The sequence below is a fragment of the Cavia porcellus genome, unplaced genomic scaffold (genome assembly GCF_034190915.1).
Source record: "Cavia porcellus strain 051 isolate PalLab524CR breed Dunkin Hartley unplaced genomic scaffold, mCavPor4.1 scaffold_15, whole genome shotgun sequence".
NCBI classification, from domain to species: Eukaryota; Metazoa; Chordata; class Mammalia; order Rodentia; family Caviidae; genus Cavia; species Cavia porcellus.
Window position 1 is genome coordinate 53,671,789 of NW_026947498.1, and position 21,659 is coordinate 53,693,447.

The following is a 21,659-nucleotide window of genomic DNA, read 5'->3' on the forward strand; positions in this document are numbered from 1 at the left end:
ATTGAATTGACCTTTTCTTGAATTATCTTTCAGCTATATATTTAGTTTTCAGTTATATGTTTGAAGAAAATGATTGTGCCCTGTGTTATTCCTATTCACATTTCCATGTACTACACCATGGTTTCATGATTCATCTTGCACAGATGTGTAGATCTGGATTCTCACACGTTGAAATAAATGCAGCTGTGTTTATTTCAGTGTGATTACATTCAAATAAACACACATGCGATCCTTTATGAGCATGAACTCGTAAAACACTTGTTGATTTGATTCTGAAATTGTATGTTCAAATAAACACACTTGTTTTAAGGGAAGTTTCGCTTTACTGAAGTGTTCATGCCTTGAACATGTGTTTTATAGAAGGCAGATGTGGAGTGTCTTAAAAGAATAATAGCTCTTTAAAGCCTGAGTCATTGCTTTAGATAAATGCAGAATTCTTTAGTGGGCAATTTTTTAATATGTGTAATACAGATAATCTTTGAGTAAGACAATATAGTGTTTATATTTTCAAAACATTAACTGGATGAAACAATGTTTAACAAGTTAAATTTATAAAATGTATTTGTGAATATATTTTAAAGAAATACTAGTGATAAAATAAGCAAAGAAGCTTCTTTAACTTTGGGAAGTTCTTAATCAGATTTATCAATGTATGTTTTTATACTTAAGATTTTAGAATGAAAATAGAGAAAAGTTTCATATCAGGAAGGGCACTGTTCACATTTTTATTTCTGCAGAAATAATTACATGTAGTCTGAAAAGAAATGTGGTAACACACCTCAGCTTTCTATAGACTATTTTAATAAAATAGAATGTATCTTTCAAAGTACCCATATTTGAAATTATCCTGCCTTACCAAGTGAACTGGAAAGTGTAGCGGTCAGCGGGACTTTTTTCTCACCAAAAATACGGGGAAAATTTGTGTTACGTTATGAAAATGTTTAGGAAGTAGACATGCTGACGCTGCTTCTGACCTGAAGCCTGAGAGTTTACCTTTTTGTCCACTTAAGCTTCTTCGATTTAAAAGTGTTGCTAGGCCCAGAGCAGTAGGCTGTGCGGCTTCTGCTCCCTGATGTGTGGGAGGAGCTCGGGCAAGGGTTTCTGTGTGTGGGAAGAGGGAGGGTAGAAGCTTGTTAAGGAAGGACCGTTTTCAGTTTCCTTTACCCTTTGAGGGCTTGAGTATTTGTGGTCTGGGGGCTCTTTCCTGCTCTGCCTTCTCAAGACCCATGGGATTCCTTCACCATCTCTTTGAAGCCCAGTGTGGCTTCATCTCACAGGCACTAGACAGAGGGTGCAGTTTTAGAAACTCCCATTTTCAGCGCATTCCAGTAATCTCAGCACTGAGGAGGCACAGCCAAGAGGACTGAGTTCGAGACCAGTCTAGGCTACATAGGAAGACTTTAATCTCAAAAAAACCAAAACATTTTAAAAAATTTAACTTTTTTGTTTCATAGACAACGCATGAACACCTTTTTCCTTTGTCAAGCCACCAATACATTTCAGAATAAAAATAATACTCTAGTATTAACTAACTTTTGAAATTGTTTTAAAGTACAAAGTATTTTAATTATTTGCTTGTTCACATGTTACAGATTTCCTCTCCCAGAAAGAAGTTTCATGATAAAGGACCTTTGTTTTGGTCACTTTTCATGACTATTGCTTACTACAGGGGCTGGCGTGTATTAAAAGTTAATAAATGTTTGTGAATGAGTGCTGGATGAATAAAAGAATAAATCTTTTAACTTTGATTTCTAATTTTAATGTTTTGCCACCGTCACAACTCGAGGCTAGCGGCTTTGTCAGTTAAATATATTTCTAAAACTTTCAGTACATTTATTTATATATATGTTTCCGCAATAAAAAGCAGAGAATAGGTACTATTTTCCTACATGTTTACAAAAGTTGGTATTGTCAAACTGTTTAAATTTTTCTAAATCTGGTTTGTATACACTAGTATCTTGCTTTCCTTTGAGTTTGAGTTTACCGGAAGGCTGAGATTGAGCACTGTTTTATCTCTTTGTTGGCTAATTTTCTCCACCCAGAAATTACCTGCTTCTGTCTCTTGCCTGATTTACTATTGAGCATTCTTTGCCTCACTTCTTTTTCCTGGCATTGTTTTTGATTGAGGTTTTCCCATATAATCTGTACATTATTTTCCTATATATATATGTGTGCATGTTAGATGGTCTATTACACTTATTTTGAAATTCTTAACAATTTTCACTTTGGTTTTCTGTTTAACCCACACGTTTCCTAGAAATGCCATTTAAATTTTCCAGTTAAATACATGTTGGCTATGGTTTTATTATAGATTCCTCATGCTACTGTGTTTAGGTTAGTGAATGTGGGCTGCAGGATAGCAGTAGTTAGGAGTTTGATAATGTTTCCTTGCTGTGTGACCCATATCTGTATTTTACATAAAAATGCAGTTTCTTTTTATACAGTGTCCCATGTGCTATATACTCGTATCTTTTAGGTTAATATTATGTTTGTTACTTTAATTTGAATGTGTTAGTCCTGTTCTTCATAAAATTTACTTTTAATTTAATCATTATTTTTGAGAAAGGTATTCTAAAATCTCCCAATCTGATTATGATTTATTAATTATGTATTTTCTCTGTATATATTTCAAAACTATATTGACAAATCGATCAGTGACTGTTATTCACTAATGGACACATTATTTTTGGCAGTGCAAATATTTCCTTATACCGTTACCGTGTTATGATCTTTTTTCTTTATTCTGTTTTCTCAGTTGTCTGTATTTCTACACCTACTTTCTCTTTCCATTTGCCTGCTCTTTAATTTCACATCCCTGAGTTAAACTTTTGCATGCAATTTTGCTTTACTTTAAAAAACATCATAGTACTGGGTATTGAATCAAAAGCTGTGTGTATGCTAGACAGGCGCTGTATCCCTGAGAGATATCCCCAGCACTCCCTGTAATCCTTAATTTTTGTCCCTTCATTTTGAGACTTACTTTTGCCACGTTGCCTATGCTAGGCTGTGCTGTGTCATGGTGTCCTCCTGCCTCAGCCTCTGAAACAGCTGGGATTACAAGTGTGTGCGAGCACGCCCAGTTTATGTTTAATTTTTTGTGGATATAGGTACAAGATTTTAGTTTTTATTTCTTAAATTTACTGGAACATGATTCTGAATAGGTGTATTTATATTTATTGTGACTTCAGTATAGTAATTCTTTTTATGGTCACTTTTCAGAATTTGGAATAATAAGGTTTTGTTTTTTGTCTTTAAGTTTACTGTATGTGCTGTGTGGTTTAAACAGCATGCATTTCTTTCCTATTTTATGGTTACTTCTGTATTTTTAACAAATATATTTAAGCATGTTTTCCTAACAGTGGCTGAAGATAGAGATGTGCATGGCTTCTCTGTAAACAGGAGAGGTATGGAGCGTGCTCTTATTTTCCTCCGTTCTGTAGGCTGCTCAGGACAGAAAATCTGCCCTGTATGGCTAAAAGAGAAAGTTTGATTTCTCTCTTGTTTTCCTTGACAATTTTAAAGATTTTCTGTTATCTTTGTTACTCAGAATTTTCCTTTGGTATATCTTAAACGATTTTGTTTTCAGTTTATTCCAGTTGGCACTCTGGCTTTTTAAAAATGTGACTCATATTCTTCAATTATATCGGATTCTCTAACGTGCCGTTTCAGGATATTGCTTTTCCTCCAGTCTCTTCTCACCTCTCGGAATTGCTACTAGGTGAATAGAAGATAGAATTGTCTTGCTCTTATCCACATTTCTCTTCCTACCTTTTCTTTAACTTTTCCCTTTTCTACCTTTTATTTATTTATTTTTGCTTTGCTTTGGAATCTAAAAAAAATCCTTGGTAAGGTTTCACTCACTGTTTCATTTTTCAGGGGTATTTTTTCAGTGGCAGAGTATATTCTATTCAGTCTTTTAGTTTAGTAAATAATATTTCCATTTCCAAACTTTCTAGAGTCTGATTTTGAGGGTAGAAAGGTTTTCTTCTACCCTCAGAGGATGCAGAAATGTATGTGTGATCCAGGCTTTCAGGCTCTGCGGCTCCCACAGAGCCGCATTCAGATCTCGCTTCCCTTCTGCTTAACTGTGTTAGAGCTGGTTACTTGATGCCTATGTTTGATCTTCAGTATTCAGCAAAATTTTGGTAAAAAGACCACTCTGATAGATTGTTTTAAGGATGAAATTCTGTAGTTCTAACAATACTAAACCTGGTTTCACTCAGATATTTCGTGGCTGCAGTCCTAAGAGTATGTCCTTGATAGTTTCTTGGTATCTTATTCCCTTCAAAACAGTTAGTTATTGGAAGTTATGTTGAAAGAAAACCTTCAGTCACTGGATTTACTGTTTTCTCAAACTTAACCAAGTTAATGGTATTTTCAAGAAAGGTGTTTTTAGGTCTGGGGGATATAGCTCGGTGGCACATTGCCTGCCTTCCAAGTGAGAGGACGTGAGTTTCAGCCCTGGTAACAAAACAAAACAAACCCCAGGCGTTTTTGGATTACCTTTGTATTTCTCATTTAGAAATTTGTCTTTTATGCATTTTTTTCCTGCTTGCGTGTGTGCATGTGTGCATGTGCAGGAGTTTTAATCCACCTGTTGGAATTCATTGGATGAGCCACATGCCATTGGTTTTGTTTGCCAGTCACCACAGGGGATTTACTTTTTCTGAAACGATAGTGTGCTTATTTTATGAAGAAATCATTTAACAACGTAATGTGAAAGAGTAGGTAGAAGTTATGGGAAATGATATCGTTAAACTGAGAGACCGAAGACCTTACCCAGAAAGCACATTACTTCCTTAAAGTACCTAGGATAGTATATAGTGATTACTGAGCAGAGCCATTGTGTGCCTGCAACCGCACCTGACACTGGCTCCTGAATGTCTCCCAGCTGCAATATTCCAATGACCCTTTCTTTAATTCTCAGAAATTCATAGTAAATTTGTATTTTTCTATTTAATACCTTGTTTTTAGACAGTTGATGCCTATTAAGGGGTTATTATACCAGGATCATCATCCTTTAGAGAAATAAAAAAAATCTGAAGTGAATGGGGAATTCTCATATATTAAAAGTAATTGTATGTTAGCCCTTATATCTAATGCTCCATAATTACAAGTATATTCTCAACATGTTGCTTTCCTTCTTTTTAACCTTCTGATCATTAGTATGTTTAGAAATTCTTTTAGAAAAAGGTTAAAATTAACATCAATATGGTATAATCATTTCAACTTTTAATATCCAGGTATATAAACAAACTGATGTAAAATGTATTTAAATTATCAACCATTCAAATAAAAATTATATCTTTTGAAGTTGACTTGGGAAGATAATCTTTTTTCCCTACATATGCTGATTCACCTCTGTTGTCACATTAAAACTCTTACTTTACAGACTGTAAAACAACCAAAAAAATTCCATTAAACAATGTTAAATGAGTCACCCTATTTGTTAATTTTGTCATTGAAGGAAGTTTTAAGCCTTACAGTAGCAGTTTGTTTATTTTCTGGACTGCATAAGAATGTGAAGTGAGTTTGCAATTAATATATTTTTAATATTATATCAACTTAGTAGTAAACAGATTAACCAAGTAAAAATGATTGTCTTACATTTGTAAGAGAATGAATAATTAACCTACATTAACGCAACTATTTTAGTTTTTCAAAATTATGATCCTTTTAATGTGTACAAAGATTAAACCTAACATCAAGAAAGAAGTTAATATTTAATGGAGATTAAGTATTATTAAAGATTTAGTTAAATCATTTGATATTTCTTCATACTATATATCAGAATTCCTTTAGGTATGAAAATAAATTATGTAAATATTACATAGCCTTTAACATAGAGTAAGCACAGTCATAGTTTTGTTAAATATTTTCCATAGATTTTATAAGAAATATGTAGTTTTGGTCTTTATTTATTTATTTATTTTGTCTTTTTGGGTTTTTATCGGTACCAGGGATCGAACCCACGACCGCCTGCTTTCAAGGCAGGCGCTTATGCCGCTGAGCTAAATCCCTAGCTCCAGTTTTGGTCTTTCTTAATGGGTCCTGATTTAAAATCTTTCTCATTTTCTTTATAAATATACTTATATTCACATTTTTCATACCGTGTCTCCAGTTTTGTTCTGAAAAATATAAATAATCAAAAATCTAAGTAGTTCATTTATTGAATGCTCACTATAAAGCTTGGTGGTTCGTGGTTGACACTATGTATGACTAAGAATCTTTCAAGGGTATATCACTTATTTTTCTGAAAAACTACAATAATTATAAACAACCTTATTTTATAAATGAGAAAGTTGAGATCCAGAAAGATTAACTAATGAGAATCACACACCTAATAAAGGACTCCAGATTTAAAGCTAGCATCCTCTTTCTCCAAGTTTAATATTGTGTTGACTTATATTTGACTATTGGTCCTTTCATTGTTTCTGTAATGTAACAGTTTTACGTTGACCTGTCAAGAAACATAATTTGAAGGAATACATATCCTTAATGCTTATCTATTCAGATGATTGTTTGAAAATTATGAGGGAGAAAGACCATGTATATATTTTGTTATATAAAAATCAGTATCTCGGTCTGTGATATGTACAGTAATACATGCTAATTATTTGTTGAAGTACGGGAAAGTGTTCACTAGGAGCTTTATAAATAAATGGAGGAAAATGTATCCAACAGTATTTAAAAATCTAGATTTTAAATTACAATTATTAGTCTGATTTGAATATTAAAATGAATGCTGAACACTATCTTTTTGCCCTTTGTCCAGTGTTCTTTCATATTTCCAAAATAGGTTTATTTTTCAAAAGAAATGACCAAGGGCTGTAGAGGGCAGTGTAAGCCAATTGAAGAATACAGTTCTGACTCAGTAAGTTGGTTCAGTTGTTGCTGTTGTCCAAATGTCCAGTAGGTTTGACACTCAAGTATCTGACCGCTGCGTATTAGCAAACTTTAAAGCAGAATAAAATGAAAGGTGTATTGGATCAAGGGATCACACAAAACATGAAGAAACTGGCAGGTAAACAAAAGCTGTTTCTGATCTTACAAACTGCAGTGGCATAACCAAGACCTTTACTAGCATAAGTTTCTTCTAAAAACATTTTATCTTAATGGGCTTGAGCAAATTTCTTAGTAGAGAATTTTCTCTATTTTTGAATGCATTATTTGCATTAAAAATAGCAAAGTCCTCCATTGTTCTCCCCTTCTCTCACTACTTCATTAAGACAAGGATAACAATTTGTGAGCTGTTACTGAATTTAGAAAAATTGAAAATAATATCAGTTTAAGATTTATTTGACACTCTTTCATTTGGTTGCTAGAATTCGTGGGCACTTTGGTTACCTAGGATTTGCTTGATTTTATTACTTTTCTGGTGAATAAGATAATTATTTTACACTAGGTGACATAGGTTTTTATTAGAAAAGAAAACAATCTTGTAGAAAACTAGCTTGAAAACACCTCAGTATCTGGCAAAATTATCGTTTTTTGATAGGGTAGAAAGTATTTGCTCTTAAATAATTAAAATACAGAGTAATGCCAGTTACAATAATTTTTATTAAAATGCCCTATCATCAAGCCATTTCTTTCAGGTTTTAGGATTTAGATAATTACCCTTTCCAAGAAAGAAAAGTTTCTTAAATAAAAATTATATCTTTGGTATGATGGGGCATGCATGTAATTCCAGCACTCTGGAAGCTGAGTTAGGAGAATCAAAAGTTTAGCTGCAGCCTGGGTGACTTGGCAAGACCCTACCTCAAAATAAAAATAGGACTGGGGATGTAGCTCAGTGTGAAGAATCTGGGTTCAATTCCTTGTCTCCCTCACATACTACTTATAGGTAAACATGAGTAAATATATCACACATATAATATCTGTATCATATAATAAGATATCTATCATAGGCACATGTTATAAATATACCACAGATATTTATCAGATATGGAAAAAAATACCGTAGATGTAGATATACATGAATATAGATGTAGCATAGATATATATCATAAATAAATCAAGTATAGCATAAATATATATATTATAAATATAGGTATATGATAGTGAAATATAGATATATCATAGACATAGATACAGCATTGATAAATGTCACAGATATACATTATAGATAAATCATATCTGAGGCAGTGGTATGCTGCTGTCGTCTCAAGTTCTTGGAGTCTTAGGCAAGAGAATCGTTTGAGCCGAGGAGTTTGGAACTAATCTGGGCATCACAGTGAGTCTGTTTTAAAAAATCTTGTCTTCAATATATGTTAGTGTAATACTGGTCATAAATTTGCTGAGTGAAGGGTGCCGACTCTGAGTCTTGTATGTTAGCAATTTAAATGTGATGAGAAAAAAAAATGTGATGTGAACCAAGGAAAACAAAGTTAGTTCAGAAAAAGAATAAAATCATTTGATCCATATTTTCTTTTGGTTTTCACAACAACCTGTAGGCAGCCAGACTGCCATTATTGTCTGCCTAGATTCGGGAAGACTGAGGCTCCGGCACTACCAGTGAAGCTGAGGTGATTAATAAACTTTAACGTAACGGAACATCAGTACTGCCTAAGTTCTGCCTACACTGTTTGCTTAGAATTAAGTGACTTTTATGATTTTGTTGCCATGAACATAAGTGTTTTCTTCATTATATTTAGGAATAAGAACCAAACACTACCTGTATTTTGTTGAATGAATATCTGATTTTTAAAAAAAAAAAATTTAGACCAGAGAATATGTTATCAAAAGATACTTAAATGAATATGCTCAATTTGTTGAGCTCACTAATTCTCTGACTTTGCGACAATTTCTAATTTTCAGTTTTGCCTTAGAGATCTTTTTATGACCTAAAGTATAATTAACCTTGTTTGTGTAATATGTGTATTGAAATGAAACTTGTTCAAGATTTGTGGAATTATGAACAAGGGAACATTAACTGGACTAATTTGTAAACTGAATAAATTTGATACAAATTTACTTTCTGACTTTCAGTATTGTTAAAGTACCTGTCACTGTTCTAAGGCTTGATTGAACAATTATCTAGTTACTTTCTTTCCTTGTGATTTTTGTTTAGCCAGGAGTGCTTGTCTTTGGCTGCAAGGAAGTGAGCACTCCCAACGGTCTGTCTAAACATTAAATGACAAGAGGATCTATGTCAGTGTATCTGTAGCCACTTGGGTATCTCTGTCATCTGTTTTACTGCATTTGTTAGCATAAACCTCGTGAAAACACTGATGTGGCTCCCTAATACACCTACCCTTCGCTAAAGATGGGGTGGCCCAATGTACTGTACTGTCGTTATGAGTGTGGAGCACAGGGTGATTCACCTAGCTAGAGGTAAATGCATATTTTGTTTATTTGCAAAAATATCATGTACAAAGGGGAAAAAGTGTGGAAATAGAAGAAAGGATCGGAATGTGAAGTTTTTCTGCTACTGTCTTCCTAGAGGAGGAATTTGGGTCACACAGTAAAGGGTGTTTGACTTTAGGAAAGTTACTTAAACTGTCTCAGTGTCTTCACCTTTAAAGTGCATGGCTCCTGAGAGGGGTTAAGGAGTAGCAAAATAAGGTGTATAAATGACTTCGCTACATCTTGGCACATGGTATTCTTTAAATAATTGATAATAAAATTAGTAGGTCTCATTGCTGTAATCTTAAATGAAAATTAATGCCTGAAGTTTAGTGGAAGCAAAGAGAGCAGAAAAGAAAGATCAGTTAGGAGAAAAGTAGCTAACTAGAGTCAGTTTAGGCTGAGTGGCTAATATGATGAGGGTGTTGTGAATAAGGAGCCCCACATAGCTGAGATGGTTCAAAGATAAGGGCCGTTAATGTTTACTGTTATCTCAAGAAAGTGGGATGTTTAAAGGCGTACCGGTGAGATATAGAGGCAGGTTTAAAACAAACAAGCCAAAAAACCCTCTTTGGAGAGTAACTTCTGCTCCATTTGACACATGCTTGAATGATTTTGTGCCTAAGATTCACCGATGTAAATGCTTTTGGGTTCTGTTGCCTAAGAAATTCAAGTTTTCAGTGCTAATTGGCTGATCAGTGTTGGGTCTAACCAGTTAAATGGCAAATTTCTGCCATTGCTCTGTACTAAAGCACCCCCCCAAGGTAAACAATATCTAGAAGCATGGCCAGGTACATTCACTGCACTGTCAAGAGGGAAGCATGGGGGAACAGTCAGGAAGCATGTAGGTGGGAAGGGTTTCCTGTTTCCAGGCAACAGCGCGGAGCTGGAGGGAAAGCAACTTGAATATAAATTCATTCGGGAGAGGACATTTTGCCACACTGACTTCTAGACTGTGGGGACGCGTCTTGACTCTGGAAGATAGAGGGGTGGGCTTAAACTTCGCTTGTCAACGGATAAAGTTGCTAGAAATGCATTTCTCATGACATCTTGTGTGCACAGAAATTTCGCATGCCAGAGGCCAGCTTAGAATTTCCAGTGTTTTAAAAACAGTGATGTTTGCCTTCCTTCTCAGGTTCCAGGAGCACGGGCGCTGTGTGGCTGCGTTTTCCGTCTGTGTGTGTGTGGTAGAGAGCAGAGGCGGCTCCGGCCGGGAGCAGGTCCTTACCCTGTCAGACTCCATCTGCAGGAAGGAGGGGGAAGCACAGCACCGCCGGCGGCGAGGGAGACGCTTGCCGGCCCCCTGAAGAGGCTGCTCCGAGGTTCGCGGGGCAGGTACCTAGCGGATCCCCTCCCTTCCTCTGGGTCGTGCAGTCGGCAGGCTTGTCCCCTGTTGGTGGCATTTGTCCTGTCTCACGTAGGCAAAAGGGTGGTGGACTTGGAAGAGTGGAAACAGGCATTTGCAGGTGGCAGCTACTTAATCGAGGTGGGCTAATCCCTAGGCTTTAGAGATGCTGCACGAGGTGGTGGTTTAAATCTTGACACCTCCCCCCACACACAATTTTTTAAGCGATGTAGGATTCCACGTGCCCCGAAGGACCCTTTCATTTTGTGCTGTATCCTGTGAGGGATTACACGTACTAAGAAGGGTAGCGTAGAATGCATACATTCTCTTTTCTCACTTTCAGATTGTGCTTTCTCTAGAATTGTTGAGAGAGCTGCTTTTCTTTTGAAATCTACGTTTTATTGATTTTCACTGGCTGTATGTTTCAGGAGTTTTTCTCTAAATCAAAGTGAGATGGTAAGTCCTGTGAAGGACACTGGTGACTGTGCTAGGATTTGTTCTCCCATCACACATGGGAGGAGGAGAGCCGCTGTTACTTGAGGGTCACCTTGGACCAGTCGCGTTTTATCACTCTGTCTGGGGACACCTTAGTCACTTATCCTGAGACCGGCTAGTTACAGAGCACTGAAGAGCTGCCCAGATGCTTAAGCAAACACACAGGCTCCGTCCCAGCCCCTGTCCTGAGCGCCTCTCCCCATGCTTCCTGGGATGAATCACTCCGTGAAGGGGCTAATCTGTCTCCTTATTGTCCTGTTGGGAAAGGGTCCCATTATTTAAGTGTAACTCCTGAGAGCTTGGCAGGTCTTTTCAAACAAATGTTGATGGATGCCCTGTAGTCCCTCCCACCCTAACAGATTCCTTTATGCTTCTTTTTACGTAGACACTTAACCTATGTTTAGGGTGCCCCTTTTATTACCGGAGATAAAAAGTTAAAAAGAGTTTAATATCCTCACTGTTTATGTGGTTTGCTCTTCCTCAGTTTGTGCACAGCTTCCCCCTTGGCCTTCGTTCCCATTACGTACATCCTTTCTGTCCTGTTTGTGGCTGTTAAGAAAATACCTAGGGTTGAGTGAGAACTGTTAGTGGGACTGTTGTTTTCTGTGAGTTTTAAAATCTAGTTTTACAAACACCAGTTGGCAAGCTCAGAGTGTTTCTGTTAATTATATAATTATATATTTATGGCTTGGGGTCCCCCGTCCCCCGCCACAGCTTTGGATTGTACGAGCAAAGCTCATTTTAAAACAGGCCAGTCGACTTTTAAAACTGATAATCTTTTGGTAAAAATTGAGTTACTTACAGTGTTATGTAGGCAGTAGAGTTTAGATAATTTTAATCATGATATCAGCTATAGAGTGCTTTTAGCTATAGGAATTATGAAAGATTAATATAATAGACTATATGCATCAGGCTTTTAAAAAACAAATAAAGAGTTTTGCTCACCAAGAATTCATTGCCTATTTATCTGATTTTTAAATATATTATTTCTGTTGTGCTAATTTTTTTTGCTTGGTTTTTTTTTTTTTTTTTTGGTGCTGGCAGTTAAACTTAGGACCTTGCACTTGCCAGGCAGGCGCTGTGCCACTGAGCTGTCTCCCTGTCCTTGTTGGGCTTATGTTTTGGACAGAGATTGAACTTTAAATTTTTTGGTACCAGGGATTGAACTCATGACCTTGCGTTTGCCAGGGAGGCGCTTCCTCCACTAAACCAAACCCCTGACTCCAATAGATGCTTTTTGTTGTTAATTTTTTAATTGTTACTCTCCTTCAACATTATCATCATCCTTATATTGACAGTTTTGTTTTACTACACATTCAAATATAAGGTTCCATGTAGGATTTAATTAGTAAAAGAAATTTTATTTTATTTCACTTTAGTTTAATTCTTGATTTATTTACCAATGATATGACTGGCATATAAGTATGCTGTCAGGAAAAATAGCCCATGATTAAAACATATTAGGAAGTCAATATTTTGAGTAAGAATAGATTTCATGATTTGATTCTTCTGTAGTTACACAAATAAATATTTAAACGTGGAAAATCTAAAGTCTCTTGAATATGTTTTCTGAATCTAACATTTAAAAGTTATTATTCACAAATTATTTGACTTTTTTTTTTTTTTTTTATCGGTACCAGTGATTGAACTCACGACGGACTGCTTTGCAAGGCAGGCACTTATGCCGCTGAGCTAAATCCCCAGCCCCTACTGGGGTTTGTTTAAAGATAGATAGTCTGTTTCACTAAAAGCAATAGAGTAAGTTTCAGATTTTTCAAAGAAGTTAGTAGTTTTGCCATAAAATATCTTCAGTCATTTTTTTGGTTTTTGTTTTGGAGACAGGGTCTCTGTAGTTCAACCTGGCTTGAAACTTGTGGTCCTCCTGCCTCAGCCTCTCAAGTGGTGGGATTACAAGCATGTGCCACCATGCCTGGCCTTTAATCGTATTTTTGTAGAGTAATTATACTTATTATATACTTATTATTGTGTGTTATGATTGCACATAATAATGTATTATAATTGTGGGCAGCTGTCTGGGGAGTGCAGGGTGGATAAGAGAAATTTAGCATCCTTTTATCCCCTGTGCTGTAGGAAAGGAATGGCCTTTCTTTTTTCCCTTGAATCCTTGTGGTGACAGAAGCCAGTGTTTTTTATGATACTTAAACTTTGGAATTCTTTCTTTGACCTTTCATGGGTACCTTGCTCCTATGAACTCCAAAGTGGAAGTTTCATATTTTCTTCATTATTTTGTCTTCAGTGGTTCAGAGTGCTTTGCACATACTAAATAGCTAATTGTGGAATTAAGCAGAGAGTTTTTTAAAAGTAGCTTTGAGAATAGAATTGTATGCCAAATTATAATTAGTGGTTTGGTAATTGGTCTCTTCTGTTATGGGCATGTGCTGATGGTCCTTTGGTTTTTATGGTTATTTAGTATCTTCATTTAGTGTCTTGAGTTACTTAGGGTTTATTTTTTTGTTCCTGTTTTTTGGTTTCTCTGGTTGGTTTTTTTTACATTGCCAACAGGAATTAAAAATGAGTTTGAGTTACACTTAAAGAAATAATGGATTAACAGAAGGACTGAATCTGTCAAATCTCTTAACCATATTCTGTGTCCTCCAAGAAAATTTGTGATATATTTGTAGAAATAAATTATATTATTAGTGCTATTATTAAAATTTTTAAAAATACAAGTTAGATTGCCTTTATACTGTGTTACTATATCTGTAGTGGTATAAGATGAACCATAATATATTTTTACTTACAAAGCTTTTGCAACTTTAAAAAATGTTTTTTGCCAAAGATTTAGACATAAACAATCATTCATTTCCTCTTAAGTGTTTGGGCACCAGATATTTTGCCAAACTTTCTTTTTAATAAAATATTTGTATATAACTGGTGGAAGTGTTTTTTTTTTTTTTAAAGTATTTTTTTTAAAGTATTTTAGCTAAGTAACATTAGCTAAGTAGCTAATGTTGAGCAAAATTGTAATGTTGAACAAAGTTTTAAACATATTTGGGAAAAAAATTGTGTACTTTTTAGCTTAAGAATTTTGAGCACACACACATTTTGTGTGGGAACTTTTTAACCTATTATTTTTTTCTATTTTGTTTTTAAGTCTTATATTCACATAATGTTTATAAACTAAAATTTCTTAAGTATTATTTTTTTTAACAAAAATATTGCAGTTATCTTCCTATGGTTGTGAGATTGTCTTGGTCTTTGTAAAGCTAATGTTCAGCCTAGTGCAGTAATGCATGTTGATAACCTCAGCTACAGGGGAGTCTGGTCACGAAGATCTCAAGTTTGAGTCCAGTGTGGGCAGCTCAGAAAGACCTTGTCTCAAAAAAAAAAATTTAAAAAAAAGATTTGGAAATATAGTTTAGTGATAGAGCATTTGCCTAGCATGTACAAGGCCCTGGGATACATTCCCAGTACCTCTGAATGAATGAATGAATGAAAAGAAATAAGGAACAAAAGCCCACCTCTTACTAACAAGTAACACTAATTTTAAGGCAGCTTCTAGGCATACATTTTTTATCAGAAAACTTTATAGACTTCCTTAGTAACTAACAGTGCAGGGCAATTAGATTTTGGAGTAATTAATGTTACATTTATCATTTTAAGAACAAATTGAGTCACTGGAAGTATTTTTAAGATGTTCACTCAGATTTAAGAAGAGGTTAGCTAAGTGATAAAGCTCTTACTTAGCATATATAGTGTCCTGTTGTCAGTCCCCAGCACTAGAAAACAAAACAAAAAAATATATTCCTATGTGTTTATAACTGTCTTTAGTATAGTCTTTACTTGAACTTGAGTGGGTCAGAGATCCTGTGTTTTCATTTTGGGAGTAATTTTTACAGGGTTGTTTTGTTTAAAAGTCCAATTATTTTAATATTCAGGATGAATTACATGTTATACACAGTATCTCTAGTTCTTTAGAGCTTCATTCATCTAAATTTGCATTTGGTTTGTTTTTAACATCTGAATCAAATTACTGAAATGATTTTTTCTTTTTTAGTTTCTGACACCTGTTACAGGCAGTGACTCATTATCAATTCAGTCTGTAAAACTTACTCATTCTGATATTCATTTGTAGACAGCTATGTGCTGGTAGAGCTGACATTTTAGTGAAAGCGTCAGATAATTAAATGTGCAACTGTTTTACAAATTCACATAAATACTTGTAAGCAGAAGAATAGGACAGCAGGAGAATTGTTTTGAAAATGGCCAAAAGTGTACACGGTATAGGGACAGGGAGAGCTTCTTTGAGGAAGTGATGTCTCAGTTGGCATGTTTAGAATCAGTGACCCTTGGGAGATAAAGACACGGGAAAGTATGGGAACAGAGATTAGAGACAGATAGAAGGGCATAAATCCAGTACAGGGCCGAAGAACTGACAGGGGTAAGAGAGAAAGCAGCAAAATGTCCTGTCAGTAGCCCACATGGAGCGTATAGCATGACAAGGAGGTGAACCCACCCGTGCATTTAGCAATGTGGAGCCCATCGTGGAGAAGTAGACAGTGGATGGGGAAACCCACAATGCAGTGCACTGTGAGGAGAGTAAGGGGGTGGTGGCTGTTGGCAAATGTTTTAAAACTTTTGTTGAGAAAGGGTGGGGGGAAAAAGTGTAGTGCTGGAGATAAATTTGGGAAGACTGGTTATTTATGGTAAGATAAACATGATATCCCCTAAATAGGAAAAAAGTAATCTGGAAGCTAATGAAAGCTTACCTTCTCAAGTAGTTTGTGGTATATGTGAAAACAAGTGTAGTTAAAAAGTGTTTAAGTTATTCCTTTGTGTAGTTTTTGGGTTTTGTTGTTGTTGTTTTTGTTTTTTGGTCTTTTTGAGACAAGGTCTCACTATGCCTAGTTTCTAGCTGGCATTGAACGCACTTCGTAGCCCAGGCTGGTCTTGAACTTGGAACAGTTCTCCTGCCTTCTGAGTGCTGGGATTATAGGCATGCACCACCATGCCCTGTTTGTTTTTGTAGTTCTGATGTAAGTAAGAGTCTTTTTTCCCAATTATGAAGCCTTTAACTCAGTATACCAAAAAATTGTCCTACTTGTTTTATCAAATTTTATAATTTCTAATGATACTAAATTAGCATGGTCCATTTGAAGTAATAGAAATATTTTCCAAGTATATATAGTGAGATATATGTAGTTATATGTGTAGCTATATATCATGACATATATAACAATACATGAGATACATGTATATAGTGAGATATATATATAAATTTATATGTGAAATTTAGAGAACCAAAAAGTAACCTTATTTTAATTCTACTATTAAAGCATAGTAGGGGAATGCAAGAGAACAAGATATTTGGTTATTTTTATTTCACAAGAGTGTAATGACTTCTAAACTAAGAGTCTAGAAACTTCAGATTTTACTCTATTAATTTTGATTAGGGTTACACTTTATTTATAATTTTTAGATACTTTCATAAGCAAACAAGATCGTTTTCTAATGCTCTTTCATAAAACTGTGCTATTAAAGATTCTCATTTAATTTTTACTGAATTGAGTTTTTGGGTTTTTTTTTTGTTTTGGTACTGGGGATCGAATTCATGACCGTGCACTGGCAAGGCAGGCGCTTATGCTGCTGAGCTAAATTCCTGGCTCAATTGTTTTGAGACAAGGTCTTGCTGTGTGTCTCAGGCTGGCCTTAAACTCATGATTCTTCTGCCTCAGCCTCCTAAGTGCTAGAATTACAGGTGTGTATCACCACTTCTGAGTTACCATTCTCATTTCAAAAGCCCAATTAAAAATGTAATGTTAATGAACAGTCAGTAGTTATTTAGCTAGTTAATCCACCTAATTCTCTTAATAACAGGAATCTATTTTAAATAGTGTATTGTATTCTTTTTAATAAGTAACTTGTCCTTCAGACACCCATGACTGATATAGGCAGAGAAATTTAAATAAAAAGTTCAAGAAGCTTTAGTGTTTGAATGTTAAGGTTGAACTTTTATTGTGTGCAGTTTATTGTACATATATATAAGTTCATATCACAAATTAATATTCATTTCGTGGAGATACTCTTTACTGTGTTTTTTAGATGTGAATTTCTTAAACTTGGATAACGCAGATAACCTTAAAAGTCAATTAGTTCTTAATTAGAATTAAAACGTACTTTTCAGTGTTTCATTTCGATGACCAATATAAAAGAAATAGTTAGTGCTGTCTGGGTGGTCTGATTAGGTTATAATTGAGCATTGCTGTTGGGTCTTCACAAAGTTTGCATAAAAGAAATAGTTAGTGCTGTCTGGGTGGTCTGATTAGGTTATAATTGAGCATTGCTGTTGGGTCTTCACAAAGTTTGCATTTATGTTTATGTAGGCAGTTAAGCCTGTACCTAAAGAGAATATTTAATATTGAGACCATGTTTGTTATCTTTAGCATTGTCTGTAAATTTCTTTTTATTATCAAGGCTAAACAGGTTTGAGAAACAGTGTACTTAATGATAGTTTGTGATTATTGTGATGATATAAGCACATTTTTCAGTTTTCAGTCTTATTTAAAAATATCCACTTTGGGGCTGGGGATTTAGCTCAGCGGCATAAGCACCTGCCTTACAAGCAGGTGGTCATGGGTTCGATCCCCGGTACCGATAAAAAATGAAAAAGACAAAAAAAAAAAAAAAGTCCACTTTACTGGGGATTTAGCTTAGTGGCATAAGCACCTGCCTGGCAAGCACGAGGTTGTGAGTTACATCCCTGGTACCAAAGTAAGTAAATAAATAAATAGTATTCACTTCTTTTCAATATTTTAAAAATTAAGATTTTAAAAATACAAATAAAATCACTTTTGGTAAGCAATTATGAATTAATCTTATGTTGTAAATATTTGTGTCTTACAATTTTAGGTAATCTGTACTAGAAATTGCTTATCTCATAATGCTGAAGGAAGTACTTACTTATCACAAAGTTTCTCATCTTGCTATCTACTGTTAGTTATTAACTTTTGAGTGACTGCTCCATAGCAGAATGTGTCTGGAGGACAGATGCTTGCAGAAAGAGCCAGTGTGCTTGATTCCTTGGTAAGAGGGTAGGAAATACAAGGGGTCAGGGGTCATCATTTACGTGGCAATGAAGGATACACCTAAAATCACTCATGTTCATCTTCACCTTTGTTTAGCATACCAAACCAACACGATTTGCAGGCGTAAGGGTGTTGCTCTGGGAATTAACGACCTCTTTGGAGGTAGCAAAACTTACAGATAAAATGGCTTAGTCACAGCATGGAGCAGTTGACCATCCATCCTTCCTCTGCATTTATTTATGTGTGAACTCACTCATCATTGAGGCATATCTGTTATACACTAAGCTTTGGACTTAAGAATCTCTGCCTTCATAAGTTCAGTTTTGTGGTAAGTTGGCTGCGAATAACCAAAAAATGAGTAAATGTGCAGAATTGACTTGTTTGCATAGTGTTTTTCAGTGAAAGGAATTATCTTTGATTTTTTTAAAACTTACCTCCTTTTCTCCTGTGAAGGTAGACACTTTATCTGTTTTATTCCCCTTTTTCTTCTGGTAGCCAGAATAGTACTTGGTACAAAGAATAGGTAATCATTGAGTGGTTTGAATGAACGAAGGTTCTTTATGTCAGATAAGATTTTTTAAAACTTTTTTGCTTTTTTTTGTTGTTGTTGTTGTTAGTACATGTTTGCAGTGTACAGTGAATATACTGTGCATATCACATCTAAGGCTTTTTGGAGCAGAGAAGACATGAGCTAGATCTTCAAGGATGGTTGGACCTTAATAAGTTAGCTGGGAGAAAGTGCGTACAGGTACTGACAGCTGTATGAACAAGAATGATTACAAAGTTCAGGCAGGAGCCTGGAGCAGGGCGGTGGTAGGACGGAGGGAAGGGTAGCAGGTGGGAAGTCCCGTAGGGAAGCCAACCTGGTTGAGTTGCCATTTCACGTTGTAGATAAGATGTAGGTGGAATTGTGCTCAGAGAGTCAATTGATTACTATTGTGAGATCTAGAATGACATATTTTAGATCCTTTCTCGTATTTCAGAAGTATGGGGTCAGCTTAGCAGTTTGCCATCTATAAGCTGGGTAACTGTTTTCAACATGTTTAACTTTTCTACCTGAGTTCCCTAATCCAGATCTATAGTTCAGTCATTAAGAGTATGTTCATTAATATTTTTAATAACATGGAGAAATGCTTATTCTGTTTTCCCTAAAATTAATGTAAGTAAATAACAAGAGAGGTAGGGTAGTTATTTTTATTTTTATTTTGGGGGAGTAAATACTGAACATATAGCATGATTTCAAAGTAGAGTTCCAGTTAATGTGCCAAGGGATGGGGTTACCAAGCAAAAATACTTGAAGCCAAAATGTCATCAGTGATGTGATTATAGGTAGTATTTGTTTAATAAAAATCATGTATTATCAACTCATGAATCTTATAAATATAAGAAGCTAAATCTCAAGATCGATAGAACAATAATAGCAAATTATGTTTGCAAACCAGATCTGTATTGTCAAAATTAGGGGTGTCATGTCTCAGTTACTTATTTTCATATCTACTGTTTAACCTGCGTTATGAAGCTTCCATGTAGCTTTTTTACATACTGCATTAGAATCTTTAGGTATCATTTATTTTATTTTGAGTGCAAGGTAGACTTCAGTGGAGAAAAAAACCAAGAAGCTATTTATTATTTGAGTTTGTTAAGTATATTCAGAACATACAGGACAGTACATCTTTTGAAACATCTATTTGATCATCATCTTTTTGTTGAGTTCTTAGGAAGATAAATAAGTATACGTGGTTTTTCACTGTCCAAAAGATTAATAAAAGAACTTAGAATAAAACGATGTTAGTGAAAAAATAGAGGACAATTGAAGTTAAAATACTTTAATCCTAATTATGGATTATCAACTTTTTGTTCTGTTGGTCTTTCCTTTGTTCTACATTGCCTTTTTGATCAGATTATTTGGTCTTCCCAGATAAAATTATTTGAAAACAAAAATGTAACAGAGAAATGATCACTAATTCACATGTTCTAGCTGCTTCTAGCTGAGCAGCATGGTTCAGATCATCAAATGATTCTATTTGTCACTGCTTCAGGAAGTTCAACCCATGGAAACACAAAAGTCTGTCTTTGACTTGGTTTTTGAGCAGTGCCAGTGTATAGTCGCAGTAAAAGTCACAGCTTTGCTGTAGTAGTGCCTGAAACTTAAGTTACTAACCTTTCATGTGTTACTTCCCTAACACAGCTCAGAATACCTCTACTTTCTTTCTGTACATTATCCACTCTTGAGAATCAGCTTATTTTTTTTAGAGTTTAATGCCATACCAAATAGATTTTCCAGATAGTCTTAAGGATAGAATTATAGATTACAAAATTGTACTATTTTTCAAGGTAAGATACTTCATTGGTGCTTTACATTTTAAAGAAAACCTTCTTTTTTTTTTTTTTTTTTTTTTTTTTTTTTTTACTGCAATACTCTCCTGAAGAAAAAAGTAAATTTTGATAATTTTTCAATAGTCCCTTTGTAGTCTGTGGTCTTCACAGAACAATGATTAAAGTCATATAAAAATCATCAGAGTAAAAGAAATCAAAACTATGAACAGAGAGTTCAGGGAAGCAGTGCAAGTCCATTCAAAGAAGCTTATAAGGGCTTGGTTTAGGATGCATAAATGGTCAAGAAGCTGCTTAAAGGGAAATAAGAAGTAAAGGAGGCCTTTTCAAAGCATGTAAAATTTCTTCCAGTCTACATAGTTGTGCTGCACTGATAAGCTTAAAAAAAAAAAAAAAAAGACAAAACCAACTCTCTAGTACTGCTATGTGTTTAAAAATACCTGATTTTTGTGTAAGAAAACCCAGTTTAAATTTTGACCTTTCAGCTTAATGGGACAAAGTACTTGACGTCTGGGTTTTTGTGACTTTCTCTATAAAATAGAAGTGATAATATTTACTTCATTAGTTTTCTCTGAAGTTAGAATGTTCCTAAAATATGTTTGCTACACTTATGTCTGTGAACATTTTAATATAAATAGATTGGTCTTTAAAAAAGTCTGCATACTTGAAAAGGGGCTTGCTGAAACATTTTCAAGTTGCAATTTTTCAAATATGGAACTTGTTAGAGAAAAAATATTAAGATATATCGCATAGTATAAGTAAGCTTTTTTTTGGAGGGAGTGATTACCAGATTAAAAAACACCATGCAAATAGATGATAGGTATAATCTGATTTGGGAGACTATATTTTTACCCAGTATTTTATTTTTATTTTGTATGGAACTATAAAAATAAAGGAATTGTTAATAATGGTAGAAACTTACAAGAAAGATTCAAGTCCTGTACTAAAATGATGTTTATTTTAAAAGGTCTAGAATAATAGAAATATTTCCTTGAGGCAGAGTACCATATGTGATTGAAATACATAATGTGATTTCATGGAAGTTAAAAGGGAAATATTGGAAAGTATGTAATACATGGAGTCTATAACTTATC

The 21,659-nt window shown here is 34.8% G+C and overlaps 2 protein-coding genes across 2 annotated transcripts in view; both read left to right on the plus strand.

Annotated features, from left to right (window-relative positions):
• Positions 1-21,659, plus strand: part of LOC134470481 (class E basic helix-loop-helix protein 22-like) — a 118,975-nt gene that overhangs the window by 32,937 nt on the left and 64,379 nt on the right. The window contains exon 4 of the mRNA XM_063224903.1: positions 10,481-10,667. Coding sequence (XP_063080973.1) covers positions 10,481-10,667 — 187 coding nt within the window. The remainder of the gene's footprint in view (positions 1-10,480; positions 10,668-21,659) is intronic.
• Bbx (BBX high mobility group box domain containing) overlaps positions 10,564-21,659 on the plus strand; it is a 220,786-nt gene continuing 209,690 nt past the window's right edge. The window contains exon 1 of the mRNA XM_063224901.1: positions 10,564-10,680. The gene's annotated coding sequence lies outside the window, so the exon portion shown is untranslated. The remainder of the gene's footprint in view (positions 10,681-21,659) is intronic.